At 37.5% G+C, this 18,888-nt stretch overlaps 1 protein-coding gene across 15 annotated transcripts in view; it reads left to right on the top strand.

The window, feature by feature from the left end:
- LRCH1 (leucine rich repeats and calponin homology domain containing 1) overlaps positions 1 to 18,888 on the top strand; it is a 272,083-nt gene that overhangs the window by 219,097 nt on the left and 34,098 nt on the right. For 7 of the 15 annotated variants that reach the window (XR_007356705.2, XR_007356702.2, XR_007356691.2 and 4 more), the window contains 2 exons: positions 1,773 to 2,030; positions 12,664 to 12,778. Coding sequence is in view for 6 of the 15 variants with exons in the window: in XM_048850319.2 (XP_048706276.2) it covers positions 12,664 to 12,744; positions 13,452 to 13,493 (123 nt within the window). In the remaining 9 variants the exon portion in view is untranslated. Of the gene's footprint in view, positions 1 to 1,772; positions 2,031 to 12,663; positions 15,299 to 15,695; positions 15,834 to 18,888 lie in introns of those variants that run through there. The other 8 variants (XM_048850341.2, XM_048850365.2, XM_075128546.1 and 5 more) reach the window with 6 other exon arrangements.

Raw genomic sequence — 18,888 nt, 5'->3', positions numbered from 1 at the left:
GGAGTGCTCAGAGTCATAAAGACACTTACAGGTCAACAAATTTGGAAGTTTTGTCTTGACACAAAGCAAAATATGTCCAGGACTATATATATAATAGGATTATATTATATATATATTATCAGGGACAAAAGAGAGACAAGAGGGAATATAGAGGGGAAATCTAATGAATATCTTAGGTGTCTGTATAGTAATGCAGGAAATCTGGGACATATACAGGAGGAACTAGACATACCAGTGAATAATCACAATTATGACGTAATTGGCATCGCAGAGATTCAGTGGGATAATTCATATGACTGGAATAGTTGTGTAGAAGGATAGAGCTTATTCAGGAAGGACAGGCTGGGGAAAAAGGGAGGAGGTGTGGCGTTTTATATCAAAGATGTATATGCTGGCACTGAGATTGAGACAAAAGTTGGAAGCAACCTGTTTAAAGTCTCTGGGTAAGGATAAAAGGGGTAAAAAACCAGAGTGATGTCTCCTACAGACCATCTAATCAGGAAGAAGAGATGGATGAGGCTTTTTGAAACAACTAACAAACTCATCCGAAGCACAGCACTGGGTAGTGTGATACGCAACTTCAACTACCCAGACATCTGTTGGGAAAAACAGCAGTGCACAGATTATCCAACAAGTTAATGGAGTGCATTGAAGGCAACTTTTTATGGCAGGAGGTGGAGAAAGCAAGGAGGGGAGAGCCTGTTCTAGATTTGATTCTGACAAATAGGGAGGAACTGGTTGAGATTTGAAGGTGGAAGGCAGCTTGGGTCATGAAATGAGAGAATTCAGAATTTATGAAATGGGGCTCTGTCTTTCCTACATCTTACGCAACTTAAAATTTTTTTTTAAAGATACTCTTACTTACATGTATGCATTGAGTTGAGCATTGATAGAGAGGTTATGTGTGCAAAGGAGATTGGAATAAAAATACAATCATATTGTTTTCATCTTCCAATTTTAAAAAGATCAGTGTGCACCTTAGGTTTGATTTTGTGTACTGATAACCGAATATCGTCTGCTTATCGTGAATATCATTGCTCAGTACAACTTTCTTAATACAACAAGTTGCTTAGATGTTTGTATTCCAATTTAAATAGCTGCATGTGGGCATTTATATCTTCCAAAAATGTATGAATAGCCTAGGTTCACATATTTTTAATTTTAAAATTTTAAATAAGAAGTTTGAGCCTTAAACTCCTCAGCTTGGAAATTTTCTTAAACTAATCAGTATCCTTTAACCAGTGTCTCTTTCAATTTTCATCCCAGAGTACCAGCCAAAGTAAACAATTTAATCACCAGATTTTAAGGTGCATGTGATGTTAGGTGAACAATTGTATTTATATTCATAACAATTTATTTTTTAGTATGTTTTTCCTGAGATTTCAGTATCATGGTTTGTCTCAACTGCTAAGAGAACTTTCTTGCTTTTATAGGGGCCTGTTCTTGCAAAATCTGAATCATGCAATTAGTCCCATTTAAGTGATTAAGTGATTGAATGGACTACGTCTATAAAGGTTTGCAGGATTGAGCTCTGAGCTTGCACTGTATATTTGTGCTAGTGTTTTGATATTGTTTGATAGCTTAATTATTTAGAGGAAACAAAAGAAAGATGGTGCATGTAGTAAATTAAGGGAATAATTGGAAGAAACAATATATTCCTACATATTTATACTAGTAATAGAATACTGTGATGCTTTATCAAACTCTATCTCTTTGTATTTTTAATTTTATGCACTGTTTTTTTCTGTTCTAATGGCTGCCCTTCGGGATAGGCTGACCTCTGCTCTCCGTATGACATCCTGCAGTCGGATATTCGTCACATGCGAAAGACTGTTGACACCCTGCTGGCCCTCGGGGAGAAAACCCCACAATCAACTTCTACCTTTCGCTCCTGGGATCTGATAGGCTTTTGTCTTTTCCACATACTTTTTATAGTCTTGATGTACATAACTTATCACTGGAATGTGCTAACATCATAACCTGTTTGCATGTGCACACAAACTTTCTGCTTTATCTCTGACACATTACAGGTACTTTAATTTCCTTCCTTTGTCTCACAAACTTCCACCCCTATAACCTCTCTATTAATCTCTTGACTAGAGGTAGCAGAATCTTGAATTGATTGTAGAGGGAAACCCGCCCTTCACTTCCCCCAGCCCTAGCTTAAATGCATACATATATCTTGATTTTTGCAGCCTGTTTCCTTCCACACTGCCTGGGTTGCTCACAGATTGTGGAGATGCAGTAAACTGCATCTATATACCATTTTGGGCTGTGGTCTTATCAAATCTTACAACCTAAGCAGCATTGAGCCTGGTCAGTGTTTGGAGGTGAGAACCCAAGGAACCACCCAGGTGCTGAAGGAAGTGACACTGGCATTTCAGAAGATGGCGGTATTCTCTTTCAGTATGTTTTGTTCGTTAGAGGTGCCATCTTCCAAATGAAGAATAGAAACCATGGTCCTTAAGATCAGTAAAGATCCCATAGTACTTGTTGTAAAAGTGAGTGTTTACTCTGGTGTTTTGGTCAAAGTCCAGTCTGTGGTCATTACAATCCCCCCCCCCCTAAATTTTTTCTCCAGTTTCTTTTGGAAACAGTAATCTTCTCTTTCCCTGTCAAACTGTGTAGTGTTGCTGTGCATTTTTAAATACATGCCATGTTCCATGCCAAATTACAAAGAACTCAGAATTTGTAAGGGAACTTAGGGTCTTTCAGGATGAAGGTAATGGAGGCAACATGGTGCAGGGAGTAGGGCATCAGAGTGGGTATTGGCAGACCACTGATTCTTTCTGTGACATTGGGCAAGTTACATAATATTCTTGTCTGTTCCTCATTTATACAAACAGAAAAGGAGTACTTGTGGCACCTTAGAGACTAACCAATTTATTTGAGCATAAGCTTTCGTGAGCTACACGATGAAGTGAGCTGTAGCTCACGAAAGCTTATGCTCAAATTGGTTAGTCTCTAAGGTGCCACAAGTACTCCTTTTCTTTTGGCAAGAACAGACTAACACAGCTGTTACTCTGAAACCTGTACAAACAGAGATGGTGATATTCTGTAACACATCTGAGAAGAATTCTTTAACAATATGTAGAGATGTGTATTTAGTTGTTTTCCCTTCACTTAGAGATCTACAGATGAAAAGCTTTATATAAATGCTAATTATTTCATAATGAATTGTAAACATAAATTATGTTACTAACATATCAGTTTAGCTAACCCAAGAATACCAATCCCATGAATATATAAGTATACTCATTTAGGAATTCCCCTAGGAATTGAGGAGTCTATTAAATCGATCTCTTTGCCAGTGCTTTCTACATTGCTATGTTTGTTACACAATCCCTATTCCCATGTTATTTACATGAATATTTTTGTATGTATTTAGAGTATTAGAATCAAATCAGGTGGAGAAACTTGTTGCTACCAGCCCATGATATTAATCCTAATGTTATACATCTCGGCCTGTGCCAGATATTTTTAGTGACATGTTTTGCTGGTTTAATTACCCAGAGTATCCAAAATCTCCCAACCATTGGAAAGATAAGGGAGCAGTTGTTTCAAGGTTGCTGATGTGCAAAGAAATAGAGGCTTGTGTCTCCCATGTTCTGAATGATTCCTCAGTCTGAACACTGGATATGAGAGCTGAATTGCTGTTCAAGAGGTGGATTGGATTAAACTGGTTGCACAACTACACATTTTTTTCCAAATCACAGTGATAAGCAAACCCACAAACTTGTCCAAAAAAGCTGACTTCTCATACACTAGGAAGTAGCCCATATTGCAAAAGTGATTTAACATAGCCTGAAAATACAAATTCTGAATTGAATGTTACTTAATCCTTAAACTGCCTACAGGTTTTACCCATAAGTTCTAATCCACACATGCAGACATGTCAGTCTCCTCAATTAATTTACCTTTGTGATTCCCAGATCTGCTTCTTCACCTGGCTTCTAGAAAATGAGTGAACTTAATTGCTCTTCAGTTTCTTTCAGCTTTTGAACAGAATGACTAAACTAATTATTGCTAATGTTCCTGTCTGATACTGCATTAACTTTTTTGTCCCAAACCTTACCAATTAAATAAACACATTCATCATGTACAGTGCTGAGAATAAAAGTAAATTCTCATATTCCCATAAACAATAGGAAAGTTATAACACAAGATTCAAAGAGGAACATTTCAAGTGTTTCCCTATAGCTGTGGACTTGAAGTTAACCCAGACCATATTGTGAAGGAATGCCTTAGGCTTTGTAACTGTAACTAAGACCAGCTCTACACTAGAAAGGTAGGTCAACCCAGCAACATCTCTCCGGGTTTGAAGAATCCACACCTCTGGGCGACATAGCTAAGCTCTAAACCCTGATGTAGACTTCGTGAGGTTGACTTCCCTTGACTTAGCTATTGCCTCTTAAGAAGTGGATTAACTACAGTCATGAGAGAACCACTCCCATCACGGTAGTGAGTGTCTACACTGAAGTACTACAGCGATGCAGCTGCAGCATTTCTAGTGAAGACAAAGCCTATGTTGTTGTTCTCCAAACATTCATTTGTTACACCTACAGTACCAGACTCCTCTTTTCCACAGTTGTTAATGATGATAATATATAACATTGTTATATACATTTGATCCCTATACATCAGCACTGAGTAAAATATACTTTCAGCTTCTGCATAATAAAGACTGTAATGTTTCTGTAGATTATAAATTTCAACATAATGCAAAAGTAATGCCCTTCTTTTACAAGTCAAGTATCCCCACCCTGAATTGAGGAATAGAGGGTGAAAACTGGCTTAAAGATACAATACGTATCTGATGCATCTGCTTCAGAGTGCTCTCTGATAAATTCAGAAGTCTATTTCTATGCTGTTCCTCATAGTATTGTACCCAGAATACTCACAGCTCCACACGTTGGAAATTATAGTGTTTCTCCACCTCCACCATTATTCTCCATAATGGGAATTCATCTCCATAGACTTGGTGCAGTCTGCTTTTAGCAGGTAGCGCTACTTGTTTGCTCACTGCTGAATGTCTGCCTCGTATGTTAAAAGTAGTGTGTGCTATGATATGCCCATTATATCCCATTTACAAGTTGTGATTTTGTATCTGCTCCTTCTACATGTTCTCCCCATTAATACCAGTGGTTTTCCCATTGCCATGACAGGATGATTATCAGGAAATTTCAAAACTCTTTGTAATCTGTTCCAAGATTGCAGCTACTCAGATTTACTGTATGTTTGTACAATGCCCAGCATTATTGGGCTTTGATTCTGGTTAGGTCATCTGGTCTGTACCTCCATACAAATAATAGCAACTGCTTAATTTAATATACAGTTACAATACAGTGCATAAATATTTTGTTTTTTCTGGTAAGCCAAAAATCTGTAGATAGAAGAACATGTGGCATTGTCATAGCATTGAAAGTATTTAAAAGGCATCTATTCGGGTAGCATGCAGCGTAATACCCTCCCACCTGCCTCTTCACTTCATAGATGTATTCTCAAAGCTTTACTAGTTGGAGACGCTTTTGGACGTGATCCAGCTCCTATTGAGGTCATTGGTAAGATCGCTATTGACTTAATGGCAGCTGGATCAGGCCCTTAGCAAATAAAGGTGAAATCCTATTTTTCTGTTCCAAAAGCTATAATGACATCACTGTCTATCTCTGCAATGTTGCCTGAAAAGGAAATGTCCTTGGCATTTTACTCACATTCTCATTAAAAACTAGCACCACTTCCGTGTATGCATATATAGAAATTAAGATAGCAGGAGTCAAGAATAATTTTGTAGTAGACTCTTAGCAATTACTTCATTCCGTCATATTTTAATACATGATCTGAGTGTTAGGTAAAAAAAAGAGAGTTGCACAATAGGGATTTTTGAATCCATTCCACTTGATGCACAATACAAAATGCAATTCTTATTCACTAGCTCTCATCTCACAAATCTAAACACTTACATGTGAGATTCTGGTGTATTTGAATTTCTTTAGCTATAGGCGTACCTTTTCTATTGCTGTTTATTATACTTATCTGTCATTATTAGGCTTTTGGAATTAACTGTCCTCTTAGCTTAAGGCTGTTGTGTTCTTAGAATATTAAAGTGAAATTGTCAAGTGTTTAGGCAAAATATTTGATGTGTTTTAAAATAATATGGCAAGGAATGATCCTGATTTGTAAAAGGCCCCCAGTCTGCCTTCTGAGTTGGGGATGTAAAATTTTGTTTCTGAAAATATTTGTGCCTACAATTAATTATAGGTGCAGTTCATAACATTGAGGTTACTTATTGACCGCAACTGCAAATGCTGTTAATAATGAATGTAGTATTCCACATGCATATCTGATATCTGCTTCTTAAAAATCAGGCCCTGTGTATGTGAAAGAACACTAATCTGTCATTGTGAAGTTTTTAAAAGCCACTTATACACACACACACACACACCAAACCAATAATATTAATTCCTGGGCTCCATCTGTTGCAACACAGTGTTCCCATAGATGTACAGATAGCGTCAGTGATGCTGAGATACGAACAAGGAAAGGTATAAAAATGAAAAGTAGTATCTATAGCAGGGGTTCTCAATCTTTTTCTTTCTGAGGCCCCCCCAACATCCTATAAAAACTCCACGACCCACCAGTGTCACAATAATGGGTTTTCTGCATATAAAAGCCAGGGCTGGCATTAGGGGGGTAGCAAGCAGGCCAATTGCCTGCGGGGGCTCATGCCACAGGAGCCCCCACAAAGCTTCAGCCTCAGCAGGCAGGGCTTTCAACCCCATGCAGCGGGGCTTCAGCTTTCTGCCCTGGGCCCCAGTGAGTCTAATGCCGGCCCTGCTTGCTGAAACCTGCTCACGGTCCCCCTAGGGGGCCTTGGACCCCTGGTTGAGAATTACTGATCTATAGTATATAAAACTGTAAAAAGTATTTGAGAGGTTTTTGTTTAAAACTAGTTTAGTCCTCTTTGTTGTAATGATGACTTAAATTTCAAAATACTTGATTCCAATTATTTACGTGAAAAACATGAGATTCATTTTCTTATCTGAAGTCTCTAAGAAGCTACACGTTGCAGCCTTTTCAGAATATTTCAGTTTTTCTTATGTCTACAAATGTGGGGAAGAAATAGAAGGAGCAGAGAATAGCACTTGCCACATTGCAAAATTTCATTCACTCTTCAATTTTTGCTCGCAAATACAGCTGGGTCCTGAACATTAACATCTGCAAATCAAATCAAATCACTTTATGATGTACCTACCTGATTCAGTGGCCACAGTCACTCCCTTAATAACAGACAGTTGTATGTTAATTGCCTTGAAGTTGTCGATTAGCCTAGATTAGTCCACTTCACACAGTAGCCTTGACTTTAAGGCAACTAATGTCAAAGAAAATAGAGATATGTTTAAGTGCCAAGTTCATACTGAATCCCCCCTACTGTTGCTTGCCGTCATTTTCCTGTTTTTCCTTAAATCCAGCTAAATCAACCATCTTGTTCTGTGGCTAGAAGATTACTGTGAGGCTAGCGTTTGCATTTTTGGCTATCCCTACAACTTTGTCTTCTCTTCGTACTAGACTGCTGGTGGCTGTGTGGCGCAGCCTACTGGCTCGGACTCTCTCCTCTCTATACTGTTACATTTTGCCTCATTTTTGATTGAAAGAAGTTTGTTCTTTCCTTTGACATAAATTTGAAAATAACATTCAAAATTATATCAGTCTTTTAAAATTTAATTTAAATTTAGAATGTGGTTAGCCTGGTTGCAATGATTAGGTGTTTCAATGATTAGGTGTCAATCATTCCACTGAGTTCATTAGAAGCAGACCTTAGATCCTGGGTAATTCATCAGGGTGTGTGTTCTGTTGTGAAAAGACCCATCCATGACCAAAGCAGAAATCGGTGGGTCCTTCCTCTGTATTGACTGACCGATTCTGTAGAGACCATCACTGGTGTTGGAAATGAAGTGCCCAACTCCATCTCTCTCACACTCTCTTTGCAGTGACATAACTTCATTGACTTCAAAGGAGATACTACTGAGAGATGAATCATACCCTGTGTTGAAGTTAGTGGAGTTACACTGGTGTTATGCCAGTTTAAGATAGAGAGAAATCACTTCCAAAAGTGGGAAAGATGTTTAAAGAATCTGTCAGTTACCTAAAGTCTTACTGTAGTCATGGGCGAGTTCCTCCATAGCTGAGGTCTAGTGCCTAGAAATGCTAGATTTCTATAAAAGTTTTGCAGTATTGTCATATTATATAGTGAGTTTCTCTCATCTGATTGTTTGACAGCTGTAGGATAAGTGCATTCCTTGTGTCTTAGAGATAGCATTTGTAGATGTGGTAGGAAAGAGAAGAGGAGGAGGAAGAGGAAGTGGCCAAGTTTCAGGGAGAATGATTGAATATGGGTAATTGGGAGGGTTGGGATCTGATCTAAGCCCATTGAAGTCTTTGGAAAGGCTCCTACTGACTTCCTTGGAGTTTGGATAATACCCTTAGTAAGATTTGATTCTTCTCTTATAAAAAAAAAAAAGTCATAGAATGTTGTTGAGCTGTGATTTGAAAAGGATTTGGGTGTGCAGAGGTAGGAAGGTTGTGTTAGATAGTGGGAGCAATGTAAAAATCTGGAATGTAAAGCTCAGCACTTAAACTCTTTATTGAGGTGAACAAGAGAATTGAGTTAGTTATGAAAACGATGAGGTGAAAGGAGTGTGTTCTTTTTATAGGATGCTACAGGATCCAATAACTGTTCTGGGATATTTGTCAAAACACATAACCCTTGTGTTTGTTCATTGGTTTGTTCTTTATAACTTTGCATTGTCCATCGTTTTCTTGTTGGTAATGTAGAAGCCTTCGAGCATGTGAAAGAGAGAAGGGAACTAAGCAAGAGATTAGGGACAAGGAGATGTATTCTGGGGAAAGTGAACATGCTGGTTACAAAGTACTGTCTTCCTTTGTATCACCTATTTCTGCTTTAAAAACTAGAAATTAAACCTAGAGTCTGCTTGTATATCGGTCCTAAAAAAACTTCCTTTATTTGAGAATAGAGCTCCTAGGTATTAGTTTTATACTTGACTAGAATATTATATTAGATTTTGGACTGGTTAATTCATTTTTTTTAAAGATAAAGCAAAGTGATATTGGGGAGATTTTTATGGTTTAAAATGAATGACTGAACTTATTTACAGTTAATCACAAAGAGTAATTATGAGTAAGACAATAAACACTATAGCCAGGAAAAATCAATAGGTAAAACAAAAGCTCTGACTGATACAGGTGGCTAGATGAATAGTGAGTCAGTTTTGCAGTAAAAATCTTTTAAGTGTGAGGTAAAAATCTCTTTAAACTGAACTGTGTTTGATACAGATTTGGCTTCAATAGAAGTGATTTGGGACAAACATATCATTTTAAGAATGCATTCAAACTTACAAATACCTAGCAGTGATTTTTTTTTTTAAAGTGATGTCCCTCTCTTATCAAATGCTTGTAACTTTTTTCCTTTGGTTTTCAAATACTCACTTCAGTGTCCAATAATTTAATATACAGTAATTTCGTATCTGAAAATGTAAGAATAATGATCAATATTCAGACAGGAAACTCATATCACCTTTTTATTGGGTTTTCTTAGCCCAGTCCTTATCTGGTGAGGGGAGGGCCATATCCAGTGGGAGTAGAAACAACTTTTAAAAAAAAATTCATCTGACTTTAAAACATATTCAGTATAGAATGTAAAGATTTTTTTTATCTGACAATACCAGATCAGAATATTTTATTCCTAGAGATTCTAAAACTGAGGACATTATGAGCAAGTGGGTTGTGAGATATGAGATTGACCAAAGTTCCTTAACTATTAGACATATTTGAATAAACTTTATATTACCAGAAGTGAAGAAAACCTTCATTTTTGTCTTGTATTTGAAACTGAAAACATATTTTTCATTTAGTTACTCCACTACCAATCATGCATCAAGTTACATGACAGTTTGCATCTGAAGGAAAAACTTTAAGCCTTACAAGGTCTCTGTACATCTCTCCAGAAAGAAATGTCCCTTAATGAGGAAGCAGAAGTTAATGACAGTCTTGCCTGACACTTTGAGAGTCTGCAGGACCTCACAGTCACACAAGATTGGCCCCACTGAGATTGTTTGTATGATTTCAATTAAGTCCCTTTCATTCTAGGTAAAGATACTCACAACATTAATACGTGTCAGGGCTGGTTGATTAGATATACTGTGCTTCATTACAGCAGTGAATTCAGTGATGAATTATAATATCAAAAGCCAACACATTGAAGAGAAGACAATAGCCAAAGTGGTGGAAAGCCACAGACTCCATATGTAATATAAACCAGCTTGAGCAGACTGCCAGAACCTTGCAGCACCTTCGCTGTAGGACATGGGGTAGTGTATCTGTACCACAGACACACTCAGCCTCACAATCTTGAAGCTTACATTTCTCAAATAATTTCTTGTGAATTTGATAAGAGAAGCCAAAATATGGTATGCTCATAGATACAGAAGTATAACCACACACCAAAAGTTACAAGTAAGATAAGTCAAAAATACTTGCACTTCTACATTTAAAGATCAATTATAGTACCAGTGGCAGATGTAATAATTTTGAACAAATTCTGGATCTCCCTTCTTGTCCTATATTTGACACGCAAGATGCAGAGTTTGATTTCTGTCTTGTTTTAAACTAGGCTACTAAATGTATTTATGGCCTGTAGATGCACAGCCTTGTGCCATGATTAATTAACCTCAAGGTAAGCTTAGTCTGGTTGAGACACAACTTGGACAGAGGGCTTCTAAGGAAAAACCTCTGTGTTACATGAAGTTGTATTGTGGTACTTTTTCCTCTGAGACAGTATTGAACCAAGGTCTAGAGAATTTTATTACTTTTGAAGATGCCAACATTTTGATTATATAATTGAGGTCCTGACATCTTGCGTTCATTAACAATCTGGTGGCATTTTCTGTAAGAGTATACGCCAAATCCCATACAGGAGGTTATTAAGGAAAGTAAGTGGTCTTAGAGTGAGAGAGTGTACTGTCATGGATTGGAAGCAGGCTATGACAGAAAACAAAGGGTAGGAATAAATGGTCAGTGTTCATTGTGTCCGGAAGTTAACAGTGGGGTGCCACACAGACCCATACTACAACCTGTATAGTTTAATATATTTATCAGTCATCTGGGAATGAACAGTGAGGTGGCAAAATTTGTAGATGATACAGAATTATTTAGGCTAGTCAAGGCTAGAGGTGACCATGAGGAACTTCAGAGGGATCTGTCCAAGCTAGGTAAAGCACAATGACAGATGAAATTCTCATGGTTAACAAGGTCAGGGCCATGTGCATTAGAGGAAATATTTTCAGTCATTTAAACAAATTAGTGGGTTCTAACTGAACTGTAAATTGGAGAAAAATCCAGTTATCACTGGGAAAAAAAATTAAATAAAAGAAACAAAATGTTAAAATGCATAAGTAATGGGATAGAAAATATTATATCATTATTATATGGTGTATGCTATATTCTGTTCAGCATCAGAAGGGATTAGAGATTGGGAAAGATTACCATAAGAAGAGAGATTGAAAAGATTGAAACTGTTTAATTTAAAGAGGCGATGAATATGGGGAGATACGGCAGAGGTAAACACAATAATGCCTGGTGTAGAGAAGATAAATCAGATGCTCCTTTTTACCCTATCTCACATTCTAAAAGAAAGAGGACATTCAAAAAAATTGAACAACGTTTAAAGCTAATAAAAGGAAATAGTTTTTTGCATAATTAACCTATAGAACTCATTGCCATTAGATATCAGGAGTTTAGCAGGATGACAAACAAGATTAGATGTTTCTATGAATCAGAATATCCACAGCTGTATTAGCGAAAGCATTATTTTAGAAAACATAAACCAGCCACTAACAGATGCGGATTAGGAATAAACTTCCCCTTTGGCAGGCTATTTCTTAATGGTTCACTCTGGGGCTTCTTGCACCTCCTTCTGAAAGATCGATTATTCTCTACTGTTAGAGTCAGAATAATAGACTAGAGGTTTGTTTGTTCTGATGTAGCTCTGTGGCTGCTGCATTCCATTGATGGATGAAGTGATCCCGTTGCACATCAACATAAATGTAAAATGTTGTTGTTCACGTTTCAATCTGTTGATTGTAATCACTGCTGTTCAAGGTTTATATTCCAGGGTGAAAACTTGACCCTATGGAATTCAGTGGCAAAACTCCCTTGACTTCAAGAGGGTTGGGATTTCACCCCAGGAATTTTTTTAAAAAGTAATGGGCACATGTCACAGTATCTCACTATTGTCTGTAATGTTGGTGTCTTTACAGTGATTACATGCTAAATGAATGTACCATCAGACTTGGTGCTGAAAACTAATTGTGAATCTTTATGGTGTTAAAATGTTGGTTGCTTTTTTTAAATGTAAGAATAAGATGGTTTCTTGTTGGCCTAGAGTCATCCAGAACACTTAAGTCTCAAACTAGGCCAAGTGTGCCATCAGAAAAACAAGAGAATCCTTTCTGAAAAAGCATAGACTGTTGTCTAATTAAATGATTCCTGATTGTTGTGATAACTGCATTCTAGCTGCATTTGCATCAAGCAAGATTTTGCAATAAGAGGTAGGTGGTCTCATCTTTACTCCTTTGTTTTTTCTTTTAGGAGAAGCTCTGCCTACCACATCACATCCTAGAAGAAAAGGGCTTGGTAAAAGTGAGCATAACAGTTCAAGCATTACTAGAGGTAACCACAATGAAGCAAGCTTTATTCACATGAAACTACTATTTCTGCTGTAATCCGCTCCAACGTGCCATAAAAGTATCAAAACACTGCTCATCTTTTCAAACTGCATTGACAAATACCCTTCTGCTCCAAAAGAGTATTCCTACAGTTCTGAACTGAAATCATCTTTCAGACTATCTATATATGTTGAACTGCAAACTAATAATCATTTTATAAAACAAACTGGCATTTCCACTGCTTTCATAGCTCAGTTTGTACAGTAGCTATTAAAACAGCCACCTCTCTGCCGCTTACATAAGTGTGGAGTACAGCTGCCTTGCAGATAAATATGTTCATCTTATTAACACAAGAGCATCTTAATTTTTTTTTTTTAATAGGAATTTTAACCTGTTTTGTTTTTCTGCAGTTGCTTCAGGCCATTTTAAAAATATTCAGCCATAAAATATTTATATAAATATTATTTATTAGTGAGTTGTTATTCATCCTTTGGATGCAAAATGTAAATTAGGAAACTGTATTTTATTACTGCTTTTTTGTGGTTAAACACTTTATTTTAATATAAATATTTAGTTATTTTTTATTCTACTTGGTGTGCAGTAATTCTAGATCTCCATAATTGTATTTTCTAATATGTATGATAAACGGTAAACAAAAATAGGTGCTTTCATGAAAAGAATGGTTAGCTGGGACGGCATTCTTTATTTTAGGGTTTGTGGAAGATGAGTGGCGTTGGTCTGCATTCCAGTTAGTTTCCAACATTCCAGCAGCACTTCCCTCTGCCCCCCAGTAGATGAAGTTGGTTGAGCTGAAGAGAAGCACACCTTTTTATTTGTATATAGCTGTTATTAAAAAAAAAAAAAAGGAAAGATTAAACTTGAACACACAAATGTGAACAAATATTTTTGATTGATACTTATTTTACTATGCACAAGACATTAAACTTTTATTACAACAAAATAACTGATGTGCATTAGCGTCACGTGTCTTGAGATATAATTTTGCACTGTAACTTAGGTAATCTTAAAAGGATACAGCACTACGGAACAAATAAAAAAATAGCACAAGAAAGGTGAAAATAGAAAGTTTTCTAGATAGTCAAATATACGTTTGGGGTTTTTTTTTAAAAGAGAAAATATAATTTCATTGCAGTTGTTTTAGGTCGTTGTAACAGCCTAACCCTTCAAATATGTACTGCAGGTTGCAGGGCTTACTGCTGTGAGTGCTCTCCTTGTAGTTAATGTACTGCCGTGGGATTGCCCTGTATCGAGTGTTTGCAGGATCAGACCCCTTGTCCCAATTCAGCAGTAGGAAATAGTTTTATTTCATTACTTTTAATTTCAAAAGGAGGTTTTAAAGCTTAATTTATTGTTCAGTCATTGTCAGACAGATATTTTAGGTAGAAAAGTTCTAGCACAGTGATTTTCACAACCTCTTGAACATCCTTTTTTTTGGGGGGGGGGGAGGTATGGAAATCTCGTGATGTAAGTAATTTAGGCAAACAAGACAGGGAAGTTGCATGTGGTAGAAAGGATGGCCGTTAGGGGTCCCTGTTACATTTAAGGAAGGAGAGTTTGAAATTCATTACAGCAAAAGTGAGGCAATGTAGAGGGCAAATGAAAGAGTGAAAGAGGCTATGGAGAGAGAAATAACCATCTGTTTGAAGAATGTGTACACTTGTCACAATATTGCATATTCTAGGCAGAGTTACATGCCTGGTCACACAGAGAGACACTGCATTTAAAAAACCACCAGTATTCCAAGGAATTATATTTTTAATCCTGAATATATACTGTTTTGAATGCAGACCTTGTGTTTTCGACATCACAGATGATGGTACACATCAACAACCATCTGTTTGGCGGAAAATGTGAACTCAAGGACAGTATAATGGCACATACAGTATGCATGGAATATTCAGTTATTTCAACCAAAGTAAAAGCTTTTGTTCTATAGAGGGAACATTGACTTACTTTGCAATTTTGACTGGCAGCTAGCATATGGTTTCCTATAAAATATATTGTGCACTTTAACACTAAATTAAAATGTATTTTAATATTTTACAGAGCTGCACAAATACCTGTTTTGTCAAATAGCATGAACAATATAAAAAAAATAGGTTTTCAACTCCGAGTATATCAAACTTTAAAAGCATTCAGAAATTGACTATATAAATAGGAATATTAATTGCTGCATCGAGGGGTAAAATGCAGGTTCCTGAGTATTTTTTTTATGATGTATATATGGCAACATGAAGTTTTGTAATTATTATTTTGACAAATCCTGTTTTTTTCATAATTAATTTGTTTTCCTCCTAATAGTGACTTTCAGTATTTGCTTAAAGTTGGCTGTAAATAGCGCTAAATATTTTGTAATCCGGCTTTTTTTATGCAGTCTTAACCTGTATGGCTAAAAAGAAAATCTTCATGAATCTTTGTACACTTTATATGTGCAATAAAAATGCATGGCCTCCTGACAATACCATAAACAGTGAACGTTGTGTGTATATAGTGCCAACTTTACTGTGGCTGCAATTAAATCAGTTTATTTGTATTCATTTCCTGACTCTCCCATGACTGAGAATTTGTATAATAAATCTATCGTTGTTGGAGGAAATCGCAAGCAAGTAAAGGAAGCAAAGTGCCTCTTTTTTGGGGGGGGGGGAAGGAGGCAAAACCAAAGTTCAAGCCAGACCTAGCTAAAGGCCCTTTGCTCTTGCAGAATCCGTTTCTCCAGACAAGTTGCTAGAAACCCCCACCATACACAAATGCAAGTAGACAGTTGTAATGTTTGGGTGGTTCTGGGTGTGTTCTTATAGCATAGTGGTATTTCACTGTAAAAGCTTTCTTTGATGCAGTCTGTGCTGAGAGAACAGCAAAATCTATGTAAATCTCTATCTTCTCTGCTTAAATCAGGCTACACCTTAACTGGATTATTTTATGATCCTCCTCTAGATTCTAGTTTGGGGCAGTGAAGCTGTGGGGTAACACAGCTGCTGTATGCACGGCTGGCAGAAAGGAAACACACTGTGGGATTAAAGGCATAAACGTATTTGATCGTGATTACAGACCTGCAACTAGCCACTAAAAAAAGTAAGGAAAATAATTTTATCATTTGTCCTCCAAATTCAAATAGCCTCTACAGCTGCATGTCTTTTATTATAGCATGTGTGTTACTCTGTACAAGTCTCTTTCCTGAAGACTTTACAATCCCTGGGCTGAAGCCCTAAAACTACCATGACTAGTGCCCTTGATTTTGGTAGTAAGCACTGTGTCTAAGTAGTAAGTGCAGCACTGGGCTCTAACTTGGACACACAAGACAGTGAATATTGACACCCCAGTCATGGAGGCTAGAGAAAGGAGGAGAGGAGGATGTAAACAGTAGGAAGGCAGGAAAAGTAGGAAAGTAGAATGTCTCCATTGTTCTACAAACAGCGACACAGGTACAGAGTAATGTGTTACAGCAGCTGCATTAAGGAGAGAGAGAAAGGGACAGTGTATATATGCCTGGAGGCCGGTAGAGGGGAATTTCTACGGGATCAGTCAAAGATAAACAACCTTTTTGCTGAACTAGCTTTTCAGCTTTGTTGCTGAATCAAGGATTCTTTATTTCTGCTGCAGGAGTTGATGGCATCACAAATGGTAGAAATTCTGCCCCAGTGCTATTTGTCATGTCAGTTATTGCAAGGTAACCAGATCCTGGAAGGAAGAAGCGAGGTCAGTGTGAAGGGTACTTCAGTTGCAATATGAGAGGTATCCAATTCCCAAAAACCTGCCTTCCCCCTGACTTCAATTGGTAGCCAAAAGAGCAAGGCATTTTATTGCTGTTATGGATCTGGGACTTGTGTACAAATCTAGCTTCTTTGAGAGTTAATTTTATAAAACCTCCTCCACTGTGCAGGGCTCTAAAACAATTTCTCATAGAAAAGAGCCTCTTGAAGGTATAGTTCACTTGCACTGCCTCTAAAAATCAGCTTTAAAAGAAAGCATCAGACTCATCACTGCTCCTAAGTTTTGTCAGCAAAGCAAACTTGCTCTAGGATAGTAAGTGATTCTGCATTCTTACTAGAAAAAGCAACAGGTATTTTCTGTATCCAAACTTGTATATGGGCTGGTGTTTCAACATGGAAGCTGAAATTGTAATAGATCTCTTGCTGGAAAGTAGATTAAGACTCAGGCAGGAGCTGCATTTCCTGTATCTCACACAGTACTCGGAGATTTTAAAAATAGACTGTAAATGTAACAGGTACGAGCCTGCTGGTGATCTGCATTTGCTACCGCTAAACTTACCCTTGTTAAATGATCCTGTTTAATGTTATATTAGGATCCATTAATGATGTAATCTCCTTTGAAGTAAAATTTAAGGTTTTACTCCCTGTATTCTTTTTCAAAGGAAATGCCACAACTTTTCACATCTGCTTTTAATACCTTACAGCACCCAAATGCTTGACACTTGTTACTGTAGAATGATAAATGTCAGATACTAGGAGGAATTCTATACCTGTAGTTAAAATGGTTTCTGCTTAGTTGCATGCATAGAGAGGTTGTAATGGAAATCCCCTCTGGATGGCACATTCTGATTTCGAGCTCTTAATTTTTCTGTGAAAGCAACACTTTGCTCTTACTGAGGTGAACATGGTACAAATTTCAAACAAGGTTAAATTAACTGTTTGCAAAGTCTGATGGCAGGGATATCGTTCCTTTTGTATAGATAGGGAAACTGTAACAAAGAGGCGCTGTGATTTAGTCCTGCAATAGTCAGTGGCAGGATTAGGTCTGAAGAGTCCTGACTCCCATTCCCACAAGGCTACAGCTAAAATACAGGCAGCCCTTGGACTTACAACACAAATCACTTAAGTCAAAAACGTAACTTGAATTTCCCATAGAGTGCTGTAAAGTCAAAACAATAATTTATAAACATTGTGCTGTTCATCATAACTCAAACATTGTAAAGTCAAGGACTGCCTGTAATGCCCGAAAGATAAATCTTCCAGCTTTTGATGCTTCGCAAACCGCATGCTCTAGGCACTAATCACAGCACCAGATGCTGCTGTTTCAAGCTCAATGGCTATTTCAGAATGAATTAGGAAAGACTTTTTACATACTTTGCTACATATAATAAAATGGAAGTGTTTCCTACAACATACCCCTGCTGAATGAAACAGCTGATAAGAGTGGTCACCACACCATCTCAGGTGTCATAAAACATGGCACACAGCACCAATACAGGGTTGGGATTTTCTATTAGAACGTTTGAGCTGGCCCAATAACTCGTTTGCAAAGGGCACCAGTATCCTGGAGATCAGCCCTTTGTCTTAAAAAAGCATAGTTTTTAAAAAAATTAACATTAATTCCACTTGTAGCAGTCACTTAAACTTTGTACTGCCATGCACCTGCACAGGACTTGGTGAAAGGAAAGGAACTACTTTTTCCCCAGCTGCTTGAAAACGTACTGCCTTTGAAATACGAAGCTGTCCCCATACAAAGCAGGGGGAGAAAAGGCTAGCCTGCCGTTAAATAAGAGCAGAACGGTTTCAGTTTTTGAGGAAAATCACATCTCTCTGTTTCCCAAAATCGTGGCTTTGCATTTTGGTTGCAGGTATTTGATGTCCTCTCTCAGGTTAGCAGTTCTACCGCTCAGTTTTCAACATGGAAAATAGCCCGCTTGGTGCTGGGTGGGTGGTTATGTTTGTTTTACGTGTTGTAGAGAATTAGATCGCTACAGTCACTGTTTTAGTGATGGAAAAGTGACTGCACAGTCAACATCTTGCCCTCCCCTGCCTTACACATGGTGATAGTCCAGCAGTAGGTAACTCAAGAGTACATTAACCTCTCTGGGCAGTTTTTAAGCCAGCAATCACAAAATATAAAGGTATTATGTAGCATCCGTCTCTCTAGTACTGCAGTCCGTGGGATCTGTCGAAGTAGAACTGAGGTCAAGTGCTGTGTTTGGTTCTAGAACCAAATGTTTCCTGCACAAGCCCAGCTACTAACCTTTCTGGCCAGGGGGAGGAAATCAAGAATCTCCTGCTCAAATCTTGAGGACTGACAGTTGGATGAAAGCTTGTTACTAGCTCCTCTATTTCCTTGAAGACATGAAATTACATTACTGACCTACTACTTATTCATGTAAGCAACTGCAATGTGT

This window comes from Caretta caretta, chromosome 1, assembly GCF_965140235.1.
Source record: "Caretta caretta isolate rCarCar2 chromosome 1, rCarCar1.hap1, whole genome shotgun sequence".
Taxonomy (NCBI): domain Eukaryota; kingdom Metazoa; phylum Chordata; order Testudines; family Cheloniidae; genus Caretta; species Caretta caretta.
This window is presented reverse-complemented; position numbering and strand designations above follow the sequence as displayed.